The 22,046-nt window shown below is 39.5% G+C and overlaps 1 protein-coding gene across 5 annotated transcripts in view; it reads left to right on the top strand.

Annotated features, from left to right (window-relative positions):
- celf3a (cugbp, Elav-like family member 3a) overlaps positions 1-22,046 on the top strand; it is an 85,233-nt gene that overhangs the window by 53,880 nt on the left and 9,307 nt on the right. For 2 of the 5 annotated variants that reach the window (XM_057828720.1, XM_057828722.1), the window contains 10 exons: positions 3,587-3,635; positions 6,403-6,528; positions 7,028-7,107; positions 9,012-9,155; positions 9,358-9,502; positions 11,838-11,987; positions 13,392-13,451; positions 15,177-15,281; positions 15,610-15,753; positions 19,253-19,385. In XM_057828720.1, the coding sequence (XP_057684703.1) occupies positions 3,587-3,635; positions 6,403-6,528; positions 7,028-7,107; positions 9,012-9,155; positions 9,358-9,502; positions 11,838-11,987; positions 13,392-13,451; positions 15,177-15,281; positions 15,610-15,753; positions 19,253-19,380 (1,131 nt within the window). In that variant the 3' untranslated portion in view covers positions 19,381-19,385. Of the gene's footprint in view, positions 1-3,586; positions 3,636-6,399; positions 6,529-7,027; positions 7,108-9,011; positions 9,156-9,357; positions 9,503-11,837; positions 11,988-13,391; positions 13,452-15,176; positions 15,282-15,609; positions 15,754-19,252; positions 19,386-19,730; positions 19,830-22,046 lie in introns of all 5 variants that reach the window. The other 3 variants (XM_057828719.1, XM_057828721.1, XR_009061946.1) reach the window with 2 other exon arrangements.

Raw genomic sequence — 22,046 nt, 5'->3', positions numbered from 1 at the left:
GCGCTATTAGGCCCGAGCGTTTACGTCACAGAATGGGGGATCACGTGAGATTTGACAACAACGCAGCCATATTGGAAGCAGGTCTGGCTCACGGGACATTAAACTTTAACTTGCCAGTTCGATAAAGAGACAAACTCGTTATTAAGGCGAAGAACAGATATGTGATCAAACTTAAGGATGTGAACAATGTTGACCCTTGCGAGCAAGCCGAAAACAAATGGAGTAAAGATGTCGACGGGCTTCCACAATTACGCGAAATGGACATTCTGCTGTATTTATTGTTTGGTGTGTGTTACTAAACTCATCAGCGATTCTGAAATTACAAATCGCTACAAAGCTACGAACAGTTTTGCTGCGGATTGGTGCAGGACCTGCACATTATGACCGTATCAAACGGCAACTCCATCGTTCTTGCAAAGGTAGGCTGTGTGTGTTTACTATTTTCATTGCCATGAACCGGAACGCACCCCAAGTCTTGGATGACAAATAAACAGAGCAGAGTAGACTCGCTACGGCTGGTAGTTAGAGTAAGTAACACACCGCTTTTGACCGTCAGTAACTGTAACGGCAGGAAAAAAATTTAGTTAGATTACCCCGTTACTGAAAAAATAACGGCGTTATTCCCAACACTGCATGCAGCTTCGCGTAAATTTTGATCATTTTGCAACAGTGTGAAAAAATGTAACAAAAAGGCTCAGCGGCGCCCCCTTGAAGTTTTAAAAAAGCCTCTCCAATTATGTTTTTTTACAACGTAGAGCGATTAAATTTGAGGAGTCGATACATTGTGCAAAACTCCCAAAAAACTCTTGCTCCCATATTCCAAACCCAACAGGAAATCGGGTATTTTAGGTCAAATGTGAATTTTTTATCGATTTACAAGGGTGCACATTTGAGACCTCGTCGCCTAGGGAGTTAGTTGGATCGTCCTCAAAATTGGTGAGACTGTTCATGAGACATGAGATCCTACAGTGTATCACAAAATTGAATACAGCCCTCGAATTTCTGCAGATATTTAAGTACCGTATTGGCCCGAATATAAGACGGCTCTGATTATAAGACTCAAGACTCAAGTTTGAAAAAACTTTTTGAACACCAAATTAATTTTTATACAGAAAATAGTTACATTACATCTGAAACAAATGATTACAACAACATATTTGAGAGAAAAAGCATGTTATTTTGCCTCATTCAAATCGTAATATCTGAACATTTAAATATGTAAACTAAAGTGCAATCACATTTGTAAATGAATGGCTTCTGGTTTTTGAAATGTAAATAAGCCAATCTATTGTGATGAAACAAAAAAATTGCAATTACTGCATTAACCATCAAAGTTAAGTCTAACTGTAACTGTAGTCTTGAAACAAATCTGAATCAGGAAAAACATTGCAATAAAAAAATGCAAACGAGTTAAACTTGAGAGTAGCTGAGATCTGTCATGATAGAACATCACTTCCGTGATAATCTAGCACCATCTAGCGTCGTGAATGGGTATAATGTCTAGAACGCGAATATAAGACGACCCCCACTTTTTCAGTCTTATTTCAATGCAAAAAAACACCGTCTTATATTTGGGCCAATATGGTATATCTTTTCATGGGACAACACTGACAAAATGACACTTTGACACAATGAAAAGTAGTCTGTGTGCAGCTTATATGATAAAGTTAATTTATTTTCCCCTCAAAATAACTCAAAATGTAGCCATTGATATCTTAACCCTGGCAACAAAAGCGAGTGCACCCCATAGAAACTACGTACGTCCCTAAATGTCCAAATTGAGTACTGCTAGTCATTTTCCCTCCAAAATGTCATGTGACTCGTTCCAGGAGAGCTGTCAGCATTGCTGCAGAGATTGAAGAGGTGGTGGGGGGGGGTTCTGCCTGTTAGTTCTCAGACTATATGCCGCACTCAACATCAAATTGGTGTGCATGGCTGTCACCCCAGGAGGAAGCCTCTTCTGAAGACGGTACACATCATCAGACCACAGGACATGGTTACAGTAATCCATGTGCTTTGTTGACATGTCTTCAGCAAACTGTTTGCAGGCTTTCTTGTTTTCTTTCCTGCGGTATTTTATGCTCCTGAATGAAATGGACCGCTGGGATGTGTGCTGAAGCGATCGATATATTTACTCCATTTTTTGAATCCCGCGCCATGAAATTGAGTGACTTTCGGCCAGAGTCTGGATTGAGGAAGAAGGCAAATGTGACGTCAGCGGTAGAGATTATCTTCACAATACAGCCATTACTATAGTATGCAGGGGGACGGCGGATTCAGCTGATTTTGCAAATTAATTTTTTGCGTCACGTCAGCCCAATGTGCTGCAGGCTTTTGTTGCTACACCAGGGAGAGTGGTGTTAGGCTTTTTGGATTTCCAAAATATCATTTTCACCGCAAAGAATGGGCAAACGATGATGATGAGCACTGCCTGACTGCCGGGGCCGCAGCAGAACGACGACCCAAAACTTTCTCGCCGCCGGGGGCTGGCCGATCGGTGAAGACAATCACCGCAGCCGACGTGTGTGACATGACTCGGGGTAGTTTTATGTGATTTTTCGTTTTCGAAAGGCGAGGAAAGGACTTGGACTAGCTCCCACGCTTCCTGTTTTGTTTACACTCTTTCCTCCGTGTCTGAAGCCGGGGCAGGGAAATGACAAAAGCCGGAATAACTCCGGTGGGATAAAATACCGTTCGGGATGTTTAAGAAATCGGTAGTTTTTACCATTATGCAGTAATTTAGCCCTGTCGTACTGAATAAATGCATTTTTAATATTTCATATTCCACTTAGCACAAGACTGCTATTTGTCATTACCATTCAATTTATTTAGCAATTGGGGAAACATATATTGGAGTAGAAAGATAAAAACAATTATGAAATTTTGCTGCTCTCTGTCACATTTTCTGCTGAATTCTAAATCAGCTGAAACCGTTACTCTGCCGACGTCACCAGCCAAATGGAGGCGCTAGAGCGCTATAATGACAAACGGGGCTAAACGGCAGATTAAAAGACTCATTTCTCGTCATCTATGCTTTGCCAAATTGTTCTATATAGTCGAATCATCTTAAAATATGATTATAATTCACATAACAATGCTATTTAAGATTTATTTTATTGTGTCACAGGCACTTTAAGGGAATTCAGTATATGTCTGAAAGGGGCTTCAATGACATCTGTCATAAGCATTCATTAATGCCCATGACTGTGTCATGACATAATAATGACTGTCTAATTAATTACAGTCTCACGCCGCCGCTGTCAAATAAAGTGTTAATGGCTAATATCTTTTTGTGTAAATATCCCATAATACAGTGAGGACAGCTGCAGTTTATAGTCCAGTGAGGCTAATCTATGAACAAATGCTGTTTTCGTGTCAAATTATGTGGGTTATGGCCTTATAGTCCGAAAATTACAGTAGTAAATGACATATAAACACAACAGTATACGTTTGATCACCTATTTTTTTTACTTGCAGTCTTAAAGCATTTTTTGCGCTCTATAATCCACATGTGCATTTGACTAAATTTTCCTTTCACTCTGGCTATTTTAAGCATTGAAATTGACTGTCGTGTGTTTGCTTCCAGATGAACCGCCCAATCCAGGTGAAGCCAGCAGACAGCGAGAGCAGAGGGGGTAAGTGACATAGTGGTAGTTGGAAAATAACAACAGCAGTACGTGATATAGTTTTAAAATGTAGAGTTATGCTGAAATGTGTATACTAGTTGGTTAATTTATGAGACCTCCATGTAAGAAATCATGGCCCATTCCCACTCAGTGACACAGTGCGTGTGAATATGCTGATGTCAATGAGGATAGACTCACATCACTACAATGGTCATGAAAAATGGTATAAAAATGAATACAATAGGACTGAATTCAACATTACAGATTCATGTTATAATCTAATTAGACTGCATAGGTTTACCTAATCCTGTGGTTTGTTTAGTATGCTGCCATTTTCATATTTTCAAGGCGCAACAGCTGAATTCAATTCATCCGCCTCATGCTGACTCACTGTCACATAACAGGATGCAAATGCCGAGCCACCTTATGTGTTTTTTCCACTTCAAAGTCTCGTAAATTACTTTGCTATGAATAAAAGATATCCTTAATTATTTGAAACCTTACTTCAACTCAAGACAGCGTACGCTACTTTATTTCGTCAGCTCTCCAGTAACAGTTAAATCCAATTTCATGCACTGTACATTAGTAATGGGAACTAATGTGTGCCTTGTAGGGAAGGAGCCAAAACATGCAGACACGTGACGTGAGCGACTGAGCCGTCACTGAAAGAAAAAAAAAATCCGTCAAATCTCAAGAGCCAGCCAGATGCAGTTTGGTTTAGACGTGCTTTTGCGTTGCTGCGCTCTGGTGGTGCTTCTGAGTATTGCAGACGATATAACATTATCTGCCTTGATGACATTTGAAATGTCACATAACCAAATAATGTACACTTGCACAATATTGTGAAATCTTGTTGTCTGGATAAAATATTTCACCCTCACAATAGTACAAGCAAAAACTGAGGATTGGGATCTTGTTTTGTTTTTTTAATGACCTGGCTGTCCTATTCAGATGCTTAAAAGGAGAATAGGAATTTTGAGAATCCTTCTGGTCTGAACAGTTTTAATGAATCACATGGGAGTTTGGTATCCAGTGATCCTGTGAACTTTTTTTTTTTTTTTTATGTGTTCAATGTACTGGTACTTACAGGTAGTCCCACTCCCCGGCTTTACGGCGTACTCGTCTTATGCCCGAGTCTTGTCCGATATTTTTTCTCCAGTCGTTTTTTTTTTTTTAACTCGCGCAAACAGTACCTTATTGTAGCTCACAGTATCTTATTTTTTACTTCACTTTGTTAATATGACGTGTTCTGTCCTCACTAAACGTGAAGTTGTTCAGCTTGACTGACAGAGAACAAGGCAATTGTGCTTTTTGAAGCTTTTGACTTCCTTCACTCTTGACAATTTGTAAAGCTGTATCATACATATGTACACTTATGTTCAAAATAATACGCATTTTAACAATAAAACACTCCACACAAAACAATTGGTGTCCAAACGTTCATCTAGTCTGATCAATATGTAAATTTAGTAGATCAAATTAGCCTAACAAAAGTGTGCTAGCTTAAATGCTGCGAATACTAATGTATTTACAATTCTAATAGCAAATCGCTCACAAGTAACACCACAAACTGTAGCTGTAAATTTTATTACAAATACATACACAAACATACAGTATATTAGCTGAAACAACTTTAAGCCTTATGTGGGCCAAACCAGAGCGCATGACAGTGCATCTGTCTGCTCCTCAGTAATCTTCTTCTTCCATCTTTATCCATGTCAGACAAGAGTCTGCTCCTCAGTCATAAATCGACAGTCCAGCCAGACCCAACACTGCCACCAGAGGGCAGTGTATCATCCATCATTAAAGAAAATACATAGAGGTACTCCCTGGGTTATGAACGAGTTCCGTTCCTACGCGTGTGAAGTAACCCGAATTTCCGTATAAATCGGAATTAACACTTAAAAATAAAAAATATCCAAAAAGTCCAAAAATATTTTATTTTATTTAATGATGGAGGATACACTGCCCTCTGGTGGCATCGTTGGGTATGGCTGGACTGTCACCTTGGCTTCTATGACTGAGAAGGAGATTGATATGGGACAGCTGCCCTCCCACATAACACATTGGCTGTAAGTTGTTTCAGCTAATATATGCTTGTGTATGCATTTGTAATAAAGTTTAGAGCTGCAGTTTGTGGAGTTATGTGTGAGCGATTTCCTATGAAAAATGTAAATACATTAGCATTCATAGCATTTAAGCTAGCTGACTTTTGCCAGGCAAATTAGGGTATTTTACATTTTGATCAGCCGAGATGGATGTTTGAACACCAGTTGTTTTGTGGCAGGTGTTTTATTGTTAAGTGTGTTTTTTTGCTCCATTTTTCCTCATCCCACCCCTCAACGATGAATTTGATTCTCAAACAAAACTGGACATAATTTGCCGGATAGCACTTAGTGACATCTGTCGTAAGAATTCAGTAATGACCATGATAGTGTCATGTCATAATTATGACGGTCTTATGACAGTTTTATGACGCCACTGGCAACTAACATGTTACCTATTAACCAAAATAAATCAATAAATAAGCCGCACTGGACTATAAACCGCAGAATTCAAAATGAAGGGAAAATGTAGCAGCTTATAGTCCACAAAAGACTAAGACAAAAATTAAAAGAACTGCCAAAAACAACACTGGCTCCAACAATAAGATGTCTCTTCATTTTTTTCTTCTACCAGAGCGTTGGTAAGCCTACCTCACACTATTAAATACTATCTAATTGTATTTATGTGTTTCTCTCCCTCCTCCTCTTAAAAACCTCCTTTTTCTTAGAAGACAGGAAGCTGTTTGTGGGTATGCTGGGAAAACAACAGACGGACCCCGATGTGAGAAAGATGTTTGAACCCTTTGGCAGCATCGAGGAGTGCACTGTGCTCCGCGGGCCCGACGGTACCAGCAAAGGTAACGACTCCCGAATCTGAAAAGGCCGTCGTGCTGAGCAAAAGGTCATTGAAGACGGGAAATTAAACTCGACCCTTCGTTTCTTTCAAAAGGCGTGGAAATGAAATCATATTTGATATCTTACAATGTGATATAAAATTACGGCACGTTTAGAGTGACGTCTGTTAAGCCTCCGGCACTTTGCCTTCACATGAATGGGAGTGACCACTGTACAACAATGCTAATGATATTTGCCATGTAAATCAAAGTGTCACGACAGTTCAAACACGGACGCCAGCCAGGTTTTCCTGCGTCTATTGCCTGAGGGATGACTAATGGTGCAATAGGTTTTATGGGTCATTGCTAATGACGCGTTTACAGGCTATGATTGATGAAGCAATGAATGTTTCCCGGACCATGTTTAACGACAGTAAGGTTACTGATGAAGCGCTTGAATTAAAAGCTTTGCCAAATATATATTTAAATGGACGTATTCAGTGTGTGTCTTGTCCTGTCTTAGGGTGTGCATTTGTAAAGTTCCAGAACAACGTAGAGGCCCAGGCTGCTATCAACGCTCTCCATGGAAGTCGTACTCTACCTGTGAGTCATATAAGCATGCGCACATTTGCATTTTTTTCACAGCAGGGGGTGCACAGGATTTTCTTTTGTTTTTCCCATCCAAAAACAGAGAGAGAGCGAGAACCAAAAGGGGTATTTGCCATGGGGCAAAATGGATTTTGCCATGTGGCATTTTTTTTGTCATATGGTAAAATGGATTTTGCCATGTGGTATCTTTTTGCCATGTGGTAAAATGTATTTTGCCATGTGGCATTTTTTTGCCAAGTGGCAAAATTGATTTTGTCATGTGGTATTTTTTTTGCCATGTGGCAAAATGATTTTGCCATGTGGCATTTTTTTCTTTGTCATGTGGCATTTTTTTGCCATGTGGCAAAATTGATTTTGTCATGTGGCATTTTTTTTGCCATGTGGCAAAATGGATTTTGCCATGTGGCAGTTTTTGCCATGTGGCAGTTTTTTTTTTTTGCCATGTGGCAAAATAGATTTTGCCGTGTGGTATCTTTTTGCCATAAGGCTTTTTTTTTCTCTCTCTGCCATGTGGCATTTTTCTTTGCCATGTAGCAATTTTTGGCAAGTGGCAAAATTGATTTTGTCATGTGGCATTTTTTTTGCCATGTGGCAAAACTGATTTTGTCATGTGGCATTTTTTGCCATGTGGTATCTTTTTGCCATTAGGTAAAATGTATTTTGCCATGTGGCTTTTTTTTTTTTTTTTGCCATGTGGCATTTCTTTGCCAAGTGGCAAAATTGATTTTGTCATGTGGCATTTTTTTGCCATGTGGCAAAATGGATTTTGCCATGTGGCATTTTTTTCTTTGCTATGTGGCATTTTTTTTTGCCATGTGGCAAAATTGATTTTGTCATGTGGCATTTTTTTTTTTTTTTTTGCCATGTGGCAAAATAGATTTTGCCGTGTGGTATCTTTTTGCCATATGGCTTTTTTTTTTTTTTTTTGCCATGTGGCATTTTTCTTTGCCATGTAGCATTTTTTGGCAAGTGGCAAAATTGATTTTGTCATGTGGCATTTTTTTTGCCATGTGGCAAAACTGATTTTGTCATCTGGCATTTTTTTTGCCATGTAGAATTTTTTTTCTTTGCTATGTGGCCTTTTTTTTTTCCTATGTGGCCAATTTGATTTTGACATGTGGCATTTTTTTGGTATGTGGCATTTTTGAAGGTGGTTATATGGCATTTTTTGGGGTATATGGCAGTTTTGCATACCATGCACATCCCTGCAATTGACGGCCATGCACGTCCAAATTTTCCATTCATTTTAAATAGGAGAAAAACATTTGTGGCTGTGAATTTTTGGCCATCCACTTACCATTACAGCGCATTGATATTCAATGGACACCCAAGTCAGGCTATGCCATTGACGGCTATGCACGTCCAAATTTTCAATTCATATCAAATGGCGGAAAAAACATGTGTGGCTGTGATTTTTGACCATGAATGGAAAATTTGGATGTGCATGGACATCAATGGCATGGATGTGCATGGCCTGCAAAACTACAATATGCCTCAAAAAATGCCATATACCCCACAAAAATCCCACGTGGCAAAATATATTTTGGTTCTCGGCCCTGCTGCAGAAACAGCCGTTTCGGTCCAAATTTGTCATGCTCATGATTTTTCTCCATACAAGGCGTGCACAATGGCAGTACACACGCATGCCGGATAGTTCACATACTACTACTAGGCTACTACAAAGACAGCATTCTAGTTCACCTACAGTGTGTTGAAGTTTTTGTATTTGAAATAAAAGTGCCTGTTTATTATATTGCAAATCCGCGCAGCTAGACGACGGAATGATAGCAGTATAAAATACAATAACAACTTTGTTAGATAGCTTTAGCAAAAAATTTTGTTTTGGGGGGACGGACAATGATTCTTCCTTACTTTCTATTCCGTCCTATTCCTTTTAGGGAGCTTCATCCAGTCTGGTTGTTAAGTTTGCCGATTCAGAGAAGGAGCGGGGGCTTCGGCGAATGCAGCAGGTGGCCTCTCAGCTGGGTGTCATCAGTCCTATGACCCTGCACCTCGGGGCCTACAACGCCTACACGCAAGCTGTGAGAAACCCACACACAAAAATGCACTCACAAGTTGTCTTCGCACATCAAAAAAAAAAAAAAAGTCTTAAAGTTAGAGCTGATATGAGGAGTAGTGAAAACTTGTTATAATGTAGTGATGTGGAGTGTGATAAAAAAGTAAAGCCAAATTCAAATTGCGAAATTTTGACCTCTTGTCAATGTCTACCTCTTCAACCCTCAGTTAATGCAGCAGCAGGCACTGGTAGCGCAGTCAGCTTACCTCTCTCCTGTTGCCACGGTGGCGGCCGTTCAGATGCAACAGTTAGCCGCCCTCAACCCCAGTAGCATCATCGCCACACCGATCGCATCCATCACCCCCTCCTCAGGTAACCGCAGACACAAATATGACAAAAGGAGTTGTGTATAAAATGACAAAATAGTTCTTTTCATTTAACATGTAAATGTTAAATATTTGATTTGTGTATCCAAACTATAAAAGGGAATGTAGGTAGTGTTGTCCGATATTATCGGGTATCAGGTAGCCGATAATATTGGCCGATAAAAGGATTTTAAAATGTTATCGGATAATTTCGACTAATATTTTTCATTATCGGTTTTGGGCCAAATGACTGTGGCCTTCAAATTGAAGGCAGAAGCCTTTGAACAAGGGGTGGTCACAACTTAGCACAGCAGTTATGCTTATTGACCATTAGATGTCTTCAAACTAAGAGGCTTGGGATTTTTTATGTGAGCATTATCATGATTAAAGCATCTATTGGGGCATCACAATGCAATTAGCTATAATATGTTAAGTTCATGACAGCATATATCGGGTATTGGTGTGATATCAGTATCGTATTTTTGGAGTTGGACAATATCGAGATATCGGTGAAAAAGTCATAATTGGACAACTCTACTTATACGCATAGCTTGATGGAAGTCATAGACTTCATAATGTATTGACAGGACACGGGACCGATTCATTGGGGGCCTATCTCCGTCAAAGCTGACCGAGTGGAAACACAAACAAACAGTTTTTTCCGTTGAAAATTCTTGTGAATAAATGCTTAAATCTCTGAATTCTTTATAGATATGGATGTAAAACAGTCTCGATTCTTGGTTAAAAGCAAAAAAAAAAACAACAACAAAAAACGGGCGGTTAGCATTTATTTTACGAAAATACGTCAAATGGGCTGCTAAGCCACCTTATCACCACAAAGAGCTTTTTCTGTTGAAAATTCTTGTGAATAAATGCTTAAATCCCTGAATTCTTTATAGATATGGACGTTAAAGTTTCGATTCTTGGTTAAAAGCACACCAAAAAAAAAACATGCCGGTCGCATTTATTTTACGTAAATTTGTTGAATTGGCTGCTATTCTATAAGCCACTTTGGTGCCACCTTATCACCACAAAGAGCTTTTTCTGTTGAAAATTCTTGTGAATAAATGCTTAAATCCCTGAATTCTTTATAGATATGGACGTAAAACAGTTTCGATTCTTGGTTAAAAGCACAAAGAAAAACATGCCGGTAGCATTTATTTTACATAAATATGTCGAATGTGCTGCTAGTCAAGTCACTGTGGTGGCCCCCTTAGTACAACAAAGTGCTTTTTCCGTTGAAAATTATTGTGAATAAATGCTCGAATCCCTCAATTCTTTATAGATATGGACGTAAAAGAGTCTCGATTCTTGGTTAAAAGCAAAAAAAAGCAAAAAAAACCCCCCAAAAAAACGTGCAGGTAGCATTTATTTTACGTAAATATTGCGAAGTATAATGCCAATGCTGTAGCGGAGAATTTTTCCCATTGATTTTTTGTTTTTACAACGTTTCAAAATGCATGCATGGTATGAAAAATATACTAATTACCTTGAATCCTCGAACAAATCACTCCTGAGACAATCTTTCCTGTTTGTATGCGGTACAACTTTCGTACTTTTTCAACATAAATCCGGTTTTGGATCGCTGCGTGTGTCGTTGCGACCGGCTGCAAATAACTGAAGCAGATTGTGGAAGGCGTGGCGTACTGAAGGTCGAATCTGACCCGTCAATAATGATGAATTCTATGATGGAAGTTTTGAATGAGGAAGTTGCCAGTAATCCAGATGTTGTTTTCGTCAACGAGGACAATAATGAAAATATTTCGTCAACGAACAATTTTTTTCATGATGAAGACGTCACGATGGCGAGCTAAAAACGTGTTTGGGGGGACTAAAACATAACGAGATGGAGGCCAGTTGTCGCCTGACGAGACGAGAACAAGATGAATATTCACCATTGTTTCCGTCATAAGTTCACAATGTGTGATATTTTCTTATCGTATGTGTAGTTAGCACGCATCTTAGGACTGTTTGGTCGTGTCACTCATGTGACATGCTGTGAGTTTTCCTCGACTAAAACTAGACAAAGATGAACACATTTTAAATCATAAATATGACTAAAACTAGTAAGTATTTTCATCCATAAGACGAAAATTAAAAGGGCTGCCAAAAACAACACTGAATCCAGGTTTTGATTTTGGAATATACCCTGTTTAGGCCTGCACCAAAACCACTTCCAGCTGAAGAGATGAAAAATAGCTAATTGCTAGAACTCTGCAATTCAGTACTAAACTGTTGCCAGCCTTTGCACAAGTTTTCAACACAGTTTGAAGCATATTTCATTTATTTAGACATGAAATGATGAAAACAAGTTTACAGGACCTTGTAAATGATGTCTGCAGGTACCAGTACACCACCCTCCATTGCCGCCACACCTGTTCCTGCTCTACCTGCACCAATTGCAGTGAGCAGCTACCCTTCTGTGGCAGCTCCACCCAATGGCCAATCAGCCACTGAGGCTCTGTACACCAACGGAGTCCACGCCTATCAAGGTACACAAAATCACACAAATATTATCAATGAAAAATCAATGTCTCAACCCATCTGGATTTGGTCTTATGATAGTCAATGTCGTCACAGATTACTTGAAAAAGTAATTTAATTACTGATTACGCCTCAAAAAATTAATCTAATTACTGATTACTTCATTATCAAAGTAACTAAGTAACTTTAAAAGTAATCTGTCAGGTACTTTTTACCCATTTTTCTCCCTTTGTTGCTTCAACATAAGAATGACAACAGAAAAATGTCATCACATGTAACTGACTTTCCGACGATTGAATTTAAAGGGGAATATCAGAATTGCGCGCTAGCTTAGCCACTCCGGAGCCCTGAAGCGAACAAATATCTGACAAACTGCTTGGAATTTGTTGAAATCAACTCCACCGACTAAAATAAACCCCGATAACTCTAAGATTAGGCCTAATGTCAAAATTTTGGGTTATGGTTAACAGCATATCAGTGCAAATGTAAAACAATGCAAACTGACTGCACAAAATTGCAAAGGTGGTGGCGGGCGCGGATGCGCGTCCACAACCCGGAAGTACTCCTCTCAACACACACGCGGTCAATTTGACCACAAAATGTGGCGGCAACTAAGCACTTTACATTCAATCGGACTTACAACACATCCCACAGATGATAAACGAACACATCACCTCACGGCATAAATGTGCAACACGCATATGATGTAAACAAAGCTTGCCAACTTGGAGCGATGACTGCCCATCGTTGCTACAGCAAAGCTACGAAACGGCCGCGCATGTAGGAAGTCCAACCTTTTGCTGATACCCTCCAGAATGAAGGAAAAATACTCACCTTCATTCATGGATATCCACAGATCAAAATTCCCTCGCAACGTCTCAACACTCGGCACGAATGTCCACCCGCCTCAGTCCCACAACACATATGACGCGAGACCAAAACAGGAAATAGCTAAGAGGTTGTCATGGAAACACGTACCGGGAACCTTTTATTTGAGCATTTTCTATTCAAAATGCTCTTCGTACATGACTACAATAATCTTCATTTTACATACGTTATGAGGCAATGAAAAAATAGTAACGCAGAGACACTAAGGAAACTAACTTTAATCAGATTACTGGTGTAGAAAAATCAACGCGTTAGATTACTCGTTACTGAAAAAAGTAATCAGATTACAGTAACTCGTTACTAACTAACGCATTACTGACAACACTGATGATAGTCTTATGACACCACTGTCAAATAAGGTGTTACAGCTTCTCTCTTCAGATTCACAGGCTGCTCCTGCTCACATATTTAATCCCACAGTGATCGTGTAATTATGAGCAGATTAAAAGAAGAGGGACAGCGTTGCAGGTTATTTGGAGCGTACTGATGTGCAACAAACGATTTGTGATGTTTTTGTGTCACAGCTCAGAGTCCGGTGCTGGATCCACTGCAGCAAGCTTACACAGGCATGCAGCATTATACAGGTGAGGCTCACTCACCATTCATTCAACAGGTTCACTATGAAGAACTCAAAACGATACATTTAATGTGCCTAATGTGATGTTTATTCATGCGAATGTATATAGTTTTAGAACGCGGCATACAACCGACTACTTTGTAAATCTCTTATTTTTACATATTTACTTATTAAAGTGATAAAAGACTTGTGTATTTCAAATGGATACTATTTTTCTGTTACAGCCAAATAACATATTAAAATCTGACTTTTTCCATTTTACACAGGATGTGTGACCTGAATACAAAAACCTCTTACGTAACATCATAAATCACTGCCAAACAACCTGTGCATTGCCCCATTTCCAGCAAGCTAACACTTGATTGACCAAATTCTCATTTCTTTATTCAGTCACTGAACTGAAGCCAGTTGGAATGTTTTTCTTTTTATGATTTATGGCTTTAAAGAAGTTTGACTTGACATATTTTATTATACAGTGGTATGAAAAAGTACCTGAATCTTTTGTAATTTCTCACATTTCTGTATGAAATCACCATAAATGTTATCTGATCTTTGTCAAAATCACACAGATGAAAAAACAGTGTTTGCTTTAACTAAAATCACCTAAACATTATAGGTTGTTGAGTTAATTATCGAGGGTTGATTGAATATTTGCTTGATTGATTGAATATTTGCTTGTGCTCATACATACATAATACTTATTGCCATATTTTTTCTTATTGATATAACCTGTAAATGATTATTGCTTGCTATACTAGGTTGTAGTATAATGTTTAAGTCTTACAAAGAGTAAAGAGGGTCAGGATGACAACTGCCTTGCTTCATGGCCGCAACATTGCGTAACTAGACCTTCTAGGACAGGGGTGCCCATTACGTCGATCGCGATCGACCAGTCGATCGCAACGCTAGTATGGGTAGCTCGCGGCATCAAAAAAAAAAAGTAAATAAATATATATATTTTTTTTTATATATATACATACTGTAGTTAATTATGTTATGTGAGCAAACATAATTTATCGTCCATTTTTTTATTTTTATTTTTTTTAAATGTACACAGTTATTTGTGTTTTGTGAGCAACATAACCTCATATAACATTGAGCACCCCTGTTCTAGGACATCTTCAGCATCTTACGTCTAGACTTTCGTCTAGACTTTCGAGGACAATTTTCCATTCGAGGACATCTTTCATGGCCGCAGCTTTGCATAACTGAAGTGTCTGGGTCATTCTGACCATTTTACCTGTGCCCTTGCTTACACACGTGTATTTAATTAGTTCCACCTACATGCTCACACATAGCCAATCAAAATCACATGGGTGTCTCCAGCTTGCTTTCCCCCTCCCTTTAGGGCGGCACCCTTCTGTGTTAGGACAAACCCCTAATAAAAAGAGCAAGAAAGGTTTTTTTCCTTAGATCAATTTTGGTGACTGTACAGCGTAATCTAGCATTTCTCTGTCGAGTCCCTCTTTGCTCTCCTTGGCCAAGAAAACTGAGTGTCTTCTCTCCTTATTTCTGGGTAATTTTACAAATGTCTTTTTGAACTTGACATAGGTTTTCGTATTTTAATGAGGGTAGTATGCAAACAATGACAGAAGGGGGGAAAATAAGTAAGTGAACCATCCCATTAAATATCTTTTTCATACCACTGTATGTGTGTCATTAGTCTACCAATAAATCTGGTTTGTCTAGCAGTTGAATATGTTCTGATTGCTTTTCTTCTTGTTTTACACAGCTACCTATCCTGCTGCCTACAGCCTGGTGGGGCAGCCATTCCCCCATCAGCCCACTCTGGTAGCTCAGCAGCCCCAGCAGCCGCAGCAACTACAACAACGTGAAGGTACATAGCGGAATAACCTCAGATTTGTCGGACACGTCTTTTGGCACGTTTTGTTATACTGATTAGGACTACGCAAACAATGATGTGGTTCTGCCGTTTTTCAGTTCTTTATCAGCTTTTCTTATTTGCCACGGTTACATGAGGATAAGATATTACTCGTTTATCAGTAATGTAGTTATGTCTGGTACAATGTAATCGTAGCACATTAAAATACTATTTTATCCAACAAAGGCAGGGTGTCACAGTCAAATTCATACTGGGCCATGTGGTAGCATTAAAGGAATTGTTCGGTGCAAGTCACCATCTCTTTCCTATCGTTTGTGCCAAGGTCCTGAAGGCTGCAACATCTTCATCTACCACCTGCCTCAGGAGTTCACCGATTCTGAGATCCTGCAAATGTTCTTGCCCTTTGGAAATGTCATCTCGGCCAAGGTCTTCGTTGACCGTGCTACCAACCAAAGCAAATGCTTCGGTAAGCCGCCGTGATGGGATTGGAAGGAAATGATTTTCTTTAGAGCTGTCATATAATGACTTTTTAGCTGATAACTGATATCTCGATACTGTCCAACTCCAAAAATCCGGCACCGATATATGCGGTTGTTGACTTAACATACAGTATTAGGTTTAGTTGTATTGTGATGTCCCACTGGATGCTTTAATAATGATAAATGTAACAACTTCAAGGTTTTCCAAATAAACATTCTGTGAAACATAATAACTGAAGTAATGGAAAAAGTGCCTATATTGCACCATTATATTTATTGTTGCAATCAGAATAGTGCAAACGTCAGTTTTTTGGATCAAGTGAAAGATGGCCATGATCCATGTGTCCACTCGTCTGCGTGGCTGTCGCATGTTTGGTGGGGCTCGAGTGCGGCTGGATGTGATTGGGCGCGCCCGGGTGTTGGTCCTCGGTGCGGGAATTGCCGATGGGGCAACGTAGGGTCTGTTGCCGACAGGCTTACACTGACAAGGGATTCACATGATTACTGGTTTCGAGATCACAGAGCTGATTTGTGTACACTCCACCCCTCCCAATCACTTATCTTTTAGACTCCTCCCACCTCCTCCCTGGTCAACAGGCCCCCCACATGGTGTCAACCGGAAATACAGTGATACCTCAACTCAAGAACTTTTCGCCTCAAGAACATTAAATTCGCGAGCATATAGTCTCTGCTGACGAACTAGTTTTCGGCGGACGAACCAAACCACGCGGTCGAACAGCGCCACCAGAAGCTGACGCACGCTCACGGCGTCCCAGTTCGTCCCCTCCCTTTCGTTGAGTGCGGACGTGGTTTGTGTTTGATAGACATTTTGGACCATATTGAGTGTACTTTTGCTATTATGGGACCGAAAAAGACCCCACCACAGGCTAGTGTTAAGCCTAAGAAGACATTAAAGAAAATAAGGTATATTTTTGTGTAGTTTTAAGGCTTATTTAGTAGAAAATTATGTTTTATGGGGACCTGGGAACGGATTATTCTCATTTTAATGGTTTCTTATGGAAAATAAATGTTCAGAAGACGAACTTTTCGCCTTACACACACTTTCTGGGAACCAATTATGTTCGTGAGCTGAGGTATCACTGTACATCTGGCTGACGATAGCACCAACATATTCATAGTTAGTGTAGGCTTTTAATGTATATCTTGTTGTTGTTTGTGTTTCTTTTCTTTCTTGCGTTTCTTTTCTCTGATCCCCCATAACCCTTTCCTGTTCGCTGGTTTGTCTTAATAAATGAGGTATGTTGAATGGTCACAATGGGAGGATGTCATACTTTCAATGTGAGACATTAAAACGGACGTACCAGACACTTAGACTTCCATTCTCCGTGTCAAACAGTTAAACAGGACAGGTTAAAAAAAAAAATGCTGAATCTAACTATAATGCTAAGTTAAGATAAAATTTTTTTAAAAATAACAAAAAATATCTGAAATATTCTGAATAAAGTTTAATATAAATGCAGTCCTTTAGGTGAGCCTAAACCCACAGCCACAGCTCAACATAATTCAATTATTTTTGTTACGATGGTAATAGTTTTCCAGAAAAAGCACGTGTATAGGATTCTTATCATGTTCACATTATACACACACTGTTTCTCAACACAAGCAGTAGCAGAGAAAAAAACACTGTTTTACCACCGCTAGACACGCTAAACACGCTGGAGTTAACTCTCGTGGCTGGTGGGAAACGTTCATGACAGTATTTACTAACCTTTAATTTTGTATAAATGCAAAATCATATTGTAGGTATTGCCTCTCTGGCAGCCACCCTCCACAAACATGTTTTATATGTCAGTTGGCCCTCCTCCTCTAAGCCGCAGCCGACTTTTCTGTAGCCGAACTATTCCCATACCAGCGATTTCATTTTCTTCGATGGGGAAAAAAGTTCAGGGGTTTCACCTCCTCCAGCCATCGTGTAGCACAGCTGACTCTGACACTGAGCAACAACCAGTGGGGGAGGGTTGCGCCTTGCAGTTTCAAGTGAGGGATTTCTCCCTGCATGTTTGGAAAATAAAAAAATAGCTAATACCATAGGGGCGGTATGACGGAAATTTTTTGCGATTTTGAAACCGTGACATTTTCATACCACGGGAAAACTTGAAACCAGTAATTGGCACGTGTCTATGTACAAGCGATGCTTCTATAGGGCTCAAACAACATGGTGAGGTGGCAAGAACTGCTATGGTACACTGGCTGCAGGCGTTAGCTCGTCCATTTAGCTTTCTCTATTCGCAATGAGCTCACATCGACGTATGATTACGTCTAGGGTTGTTCCGATCATGTTTTTTTGCTCCCGATCGTTTTAGTTTGAGTATCTGCTGATCCCGCTATTTCCCGATCCAAATTGCTTTTTTTTGATCCCGATTCAATTCCAATCATTCCCGATAATTTTTCCCGATCATATACATTTTGGCAATGCATTCCGAAAAAAACGAATAAAACTCGGACGGATTTATACATTCAACATACAGTACATAAGTACTGTATTTGTTTATTATGACAATAAATCCTCAAAACGGCATTTACATTATTAACATTCTTTCTGTGAGAGGGATCCACGGATAGAAAGACTTGTGACTTTGTATATTGTGACTAAATATTGCCATCTAGTGTATTTGTTGAGCTTTCAGTAAATGATACTGTGGCCATGCCCAAATGCATGATGGGTGCATGTAACACGCCTTTAGCAACCATGACTGTGCGTAGTGCTACCATTTGATATATCTTCTCTGCGTTGGGAAATAACATAGGGTGTTAAGAAACAGATCTATTGCTACCTTGCTTACCCACATTGCTTCCCACGATATTTCTAATCGTAGGGAGAGGGATTGTAAGGCTTTCGCCAAATTAAAAAAGGCTCCTAAGGCTGCCAAAATTCACTCTACTCATTTTACGCTGCCCTTTAGCTCTCTATATAGGTAAAACGGCGTCATTACAGATTGTGCGCGACAATGCGTGAGTGGTTCGTGCAGCGCACGCATTAATTGCATTAAATATTTTAACGTGATACATTTTTTAAAAAATTAATTACCACCATTATCGGGATAAATTTGTTAACCCTATCTTAAGCCTAAACCAACGACTCTGGATGAGTGTAACATATTATGTCTGTAATGTTAAATACAATTAGAAAACGATTTTAATTAAAATATATATATATTTATTTATTTAAAAAAGGCATGTCCGATATTTTTGAAAATGACGTGATTGGCCCCGATCGATCAGGATGCCGATCGATCGAGACATCTCTAATTACGTCAGTAGAAAGTTCTAGAACTTTTCAAAATGAATTACACCTAGCGCCAGCAGGGGGTGTCAAAACACCAGAAACACAGGTAGACAATAAGTGGACATGACACTGCCATATGCATACTGGCCCGAAACAGATAACGAAAAAACAATGTCGGATATTATCTGATGTCCTTTTAAAATTATTTCATCAAAACAAATTTTTTTCATGGATCTTAGGTTTTGTGAGTTTCGACAACCCGTCCAGTGCTCAGACTGCCATCCAGGCTATGAATGGCTTCCAGATAGGCATGAAGAGACTGAAGGTGCAGCTGAAAAGGCCCAAGGATGCCAACAGACCTTACTGAAGAAGGTGAGCTTCCCTTAAGAAGACGGGGTTGACAGCAGCTAATGAATGTTAACATTAGACATTCAGTGACAGTAAATAAGATCTCAATTCTTCTTAGGTGGCTGATTTTCATGTGGGAATCTACAGTAGATTAATTTTAAGAAAATGCAGCAGCAACAGTTTGAATGTTTAACGTGCTCTTATTTTTCCAGCCATGTTATTAAGAAGTCAAATATACTCCTGGTTTAACAGGTGTTCTGTTACAGCTTTTGAGTGCAACTACTGTCCTTCATGAATTTTTCTTTGACTTTTCATTTATTGTTTTTGCCATTTTTTCCCCCGAAACACAATCATCACACCACTCTCAAGACCCGTCCCGTCTACATACATAAATCGTGGAGACGTGCGTCGCTATGGCTACGGTCGCTTAGCAACCGCTAAAACCTCCCCCTTCCTTCTCACTGCGTCGTAAGTTAATTGGCCTGTGTTGGTTGCTGTGGCGATATTGCCTGTGATGGTTGCCGTTAGCGATTTTTTTTTTCTTTTGGGGCCGTTGCCTTGATTCACCATGCTAAACCGCATGGCGGGTTATTGTGGCCGCCGTCAAATGTGTTTGGTGCGTTGTGAGTTTCCTCTTATTATTTTGTCCTGGTTTCAATCCTTGCAAAAACCGAACGGTCACTTTACCTCAGCATCTGTAAGAAACTGATTATCATGACATGCTCTTACCAAAATTTGTAAAATGAACCAAATTGATGTTTTTTTTTTTTTTGTTTTGTTTCTTTTTATATCTGTCATGATTATCATTCTTACACTTTCCCCTTTGTTTAGTTGGATGGTGTGGTAGTTCTCCGTCAAGTCGTGAGGGTTTTTTTCTGTTTGGTTGTAACTAAATTCCATGTGACTTTGTGCTTGAACTTTGGTTGTTGTTTGTGACACTGGGAATGTAATGAATCGAGTTGTCCGATAATGAGTGTTTAATAATGATTTTCGAACTCCAAAAATCCGATATCAATATATGCGTTCCGTGCACTTGTTGCTAATTGTGTTGTGATGTCCCACTGGAGGCTTTAATAATGATAAATGTAACAACTGTAAGGTTTTTCAAATAAAATCTGTGAAAAATAAGTTGGTATATACAGGTAGTCCCTGGGTTACGAACGAGTTCCGTTCCTACGCTGGCGACATAAACCGAATTTCCGCATAAGTCAGAATTAACCCCTTTAAGAATTCAAAGAGAATTATCCGAAAAGTCCAAAAGTGTTTTGTTTAATGGTGGAGGATACACTGCCCTCTGGTGGCAGTGTTGGGAGTGGCTGGACTGTCGTTCAATAATTCTTCCATACAGGAGCACTCAAATGTCTCACATGGATAAAGGATAGCTGCGCTTTGGATTGGCCCACGTAAGGCTGTAAGTTGTTTCAGCTAATATCTGTTTGTGTATGCATTTGTTAGTTTAGAGCTACAGTTTGCGGAGTTAGGTGTTAGCGATTTGCTATGGGAATTGTAAATACGTTAGCATTTGTAGCATTTAAGCTAGCGGACTTTTTTTTAGACTTTTGTTATATATGTATATACATATATATTATAGAACAACCTTAACTGAAGTTATTGAAAATAAATGTCCCATATAAATACAGGTAGTCCGGGGTTACAACCTACCTGAGTTACATTATTTCAACTTTACCATGCCGGAGTCTCGTCCACCATTTTGTATCCAGTCATTTCCTCACAGTATCTTATTTTTTACTTTACTTTTTTTATATCAACTGTTCTGTCCTCATTAAACATGAAGTTGTGTAGATACAGTGGGGCAAATAAGTATTTAGTCAACCACTAATTGTGCTAGTTCTCCCACTTGAAAATATTTGAGATGCCTGTAATTGTCAACATGGGTAAACCTCAACCACGAGAGACAGAATGTGGAAAAAAAACAATAAAATCACATTGTTTGATTTTTAAAGAATTTATTTGCAAATCTTGGTGGAAAATAAGTATTTGGTCAATATCAAAAGTTCATCTCAATACTTTGTTATGTACCCTTTGTTGGCAATAATGGAGGCCAAACGTTTTATGTAACTTTTCACACACAGTTGCTGGTATTTTGGCCCATTCCTCCATGCAGATCTCCTCTAGAGCAGTGATGTTTTAGGGCTGTCGTTGGGCAACACGGACTTTCAACTCCCTCCACAGATTTTCTATGGGGTTGAGATCTGGAGACTGGCTAGGCCACTCCAGGACCTTGAAATGCTTCTTACGAAGCCTGGCTGTTTATTTGGGATCATTGTAATGCTGAAAGACCCAGGCACATCTCATCTTCAATGCCCTTGCTGATGGACGGAGATTTTCACTCAAAATCTCTCGATACATGGCCCCATTCATTCTTTCCTTTACACAGATCAGTCGTCCTGGTCCCTTTGCAAAAAAACAGTCCCAAAGCATGATGTTTCCACCCCCATGCTTCACACTGGGTATGGTGCAAATCAGTAATCTTTTTCCTCCAAACACGAGAACCTGTGTTTCTACCCAGAAGTTCTATTTTGATTTCATCTGACCATAACACATTCGCCCAGTCCTCTTCTGGATCATCCAAATGCTCTCTAGCGAACCGCAGACGGGCCCGGACGTGTACTTTCTTCAGCAGGGGGACACGTCTGGCAGTGCAGGATTTGAGTCCCTGGCGGC

Source organism: Corythoichthys intestinalis, chromosome 22 (assembly GCF_030265065.1).
Source record: "Corythoichthys intestinalis isolate RoL2023-P3 chromosome 22, ASM3026506v1, whole genome shotgun sequence".
NCBI classification, from domain to species: Eukaryota; Metazoa; Chordata; class Actinopteri; order Syngnathiformes; family Syngnathidae; genus Corythoichthys; species Corythoichthys intestinalis.
The sequence above is the reverse complement of the archived record's forward strand: the minus strand, read 5'-3'. Positions and strand labels throughout refer to the sequence as shown.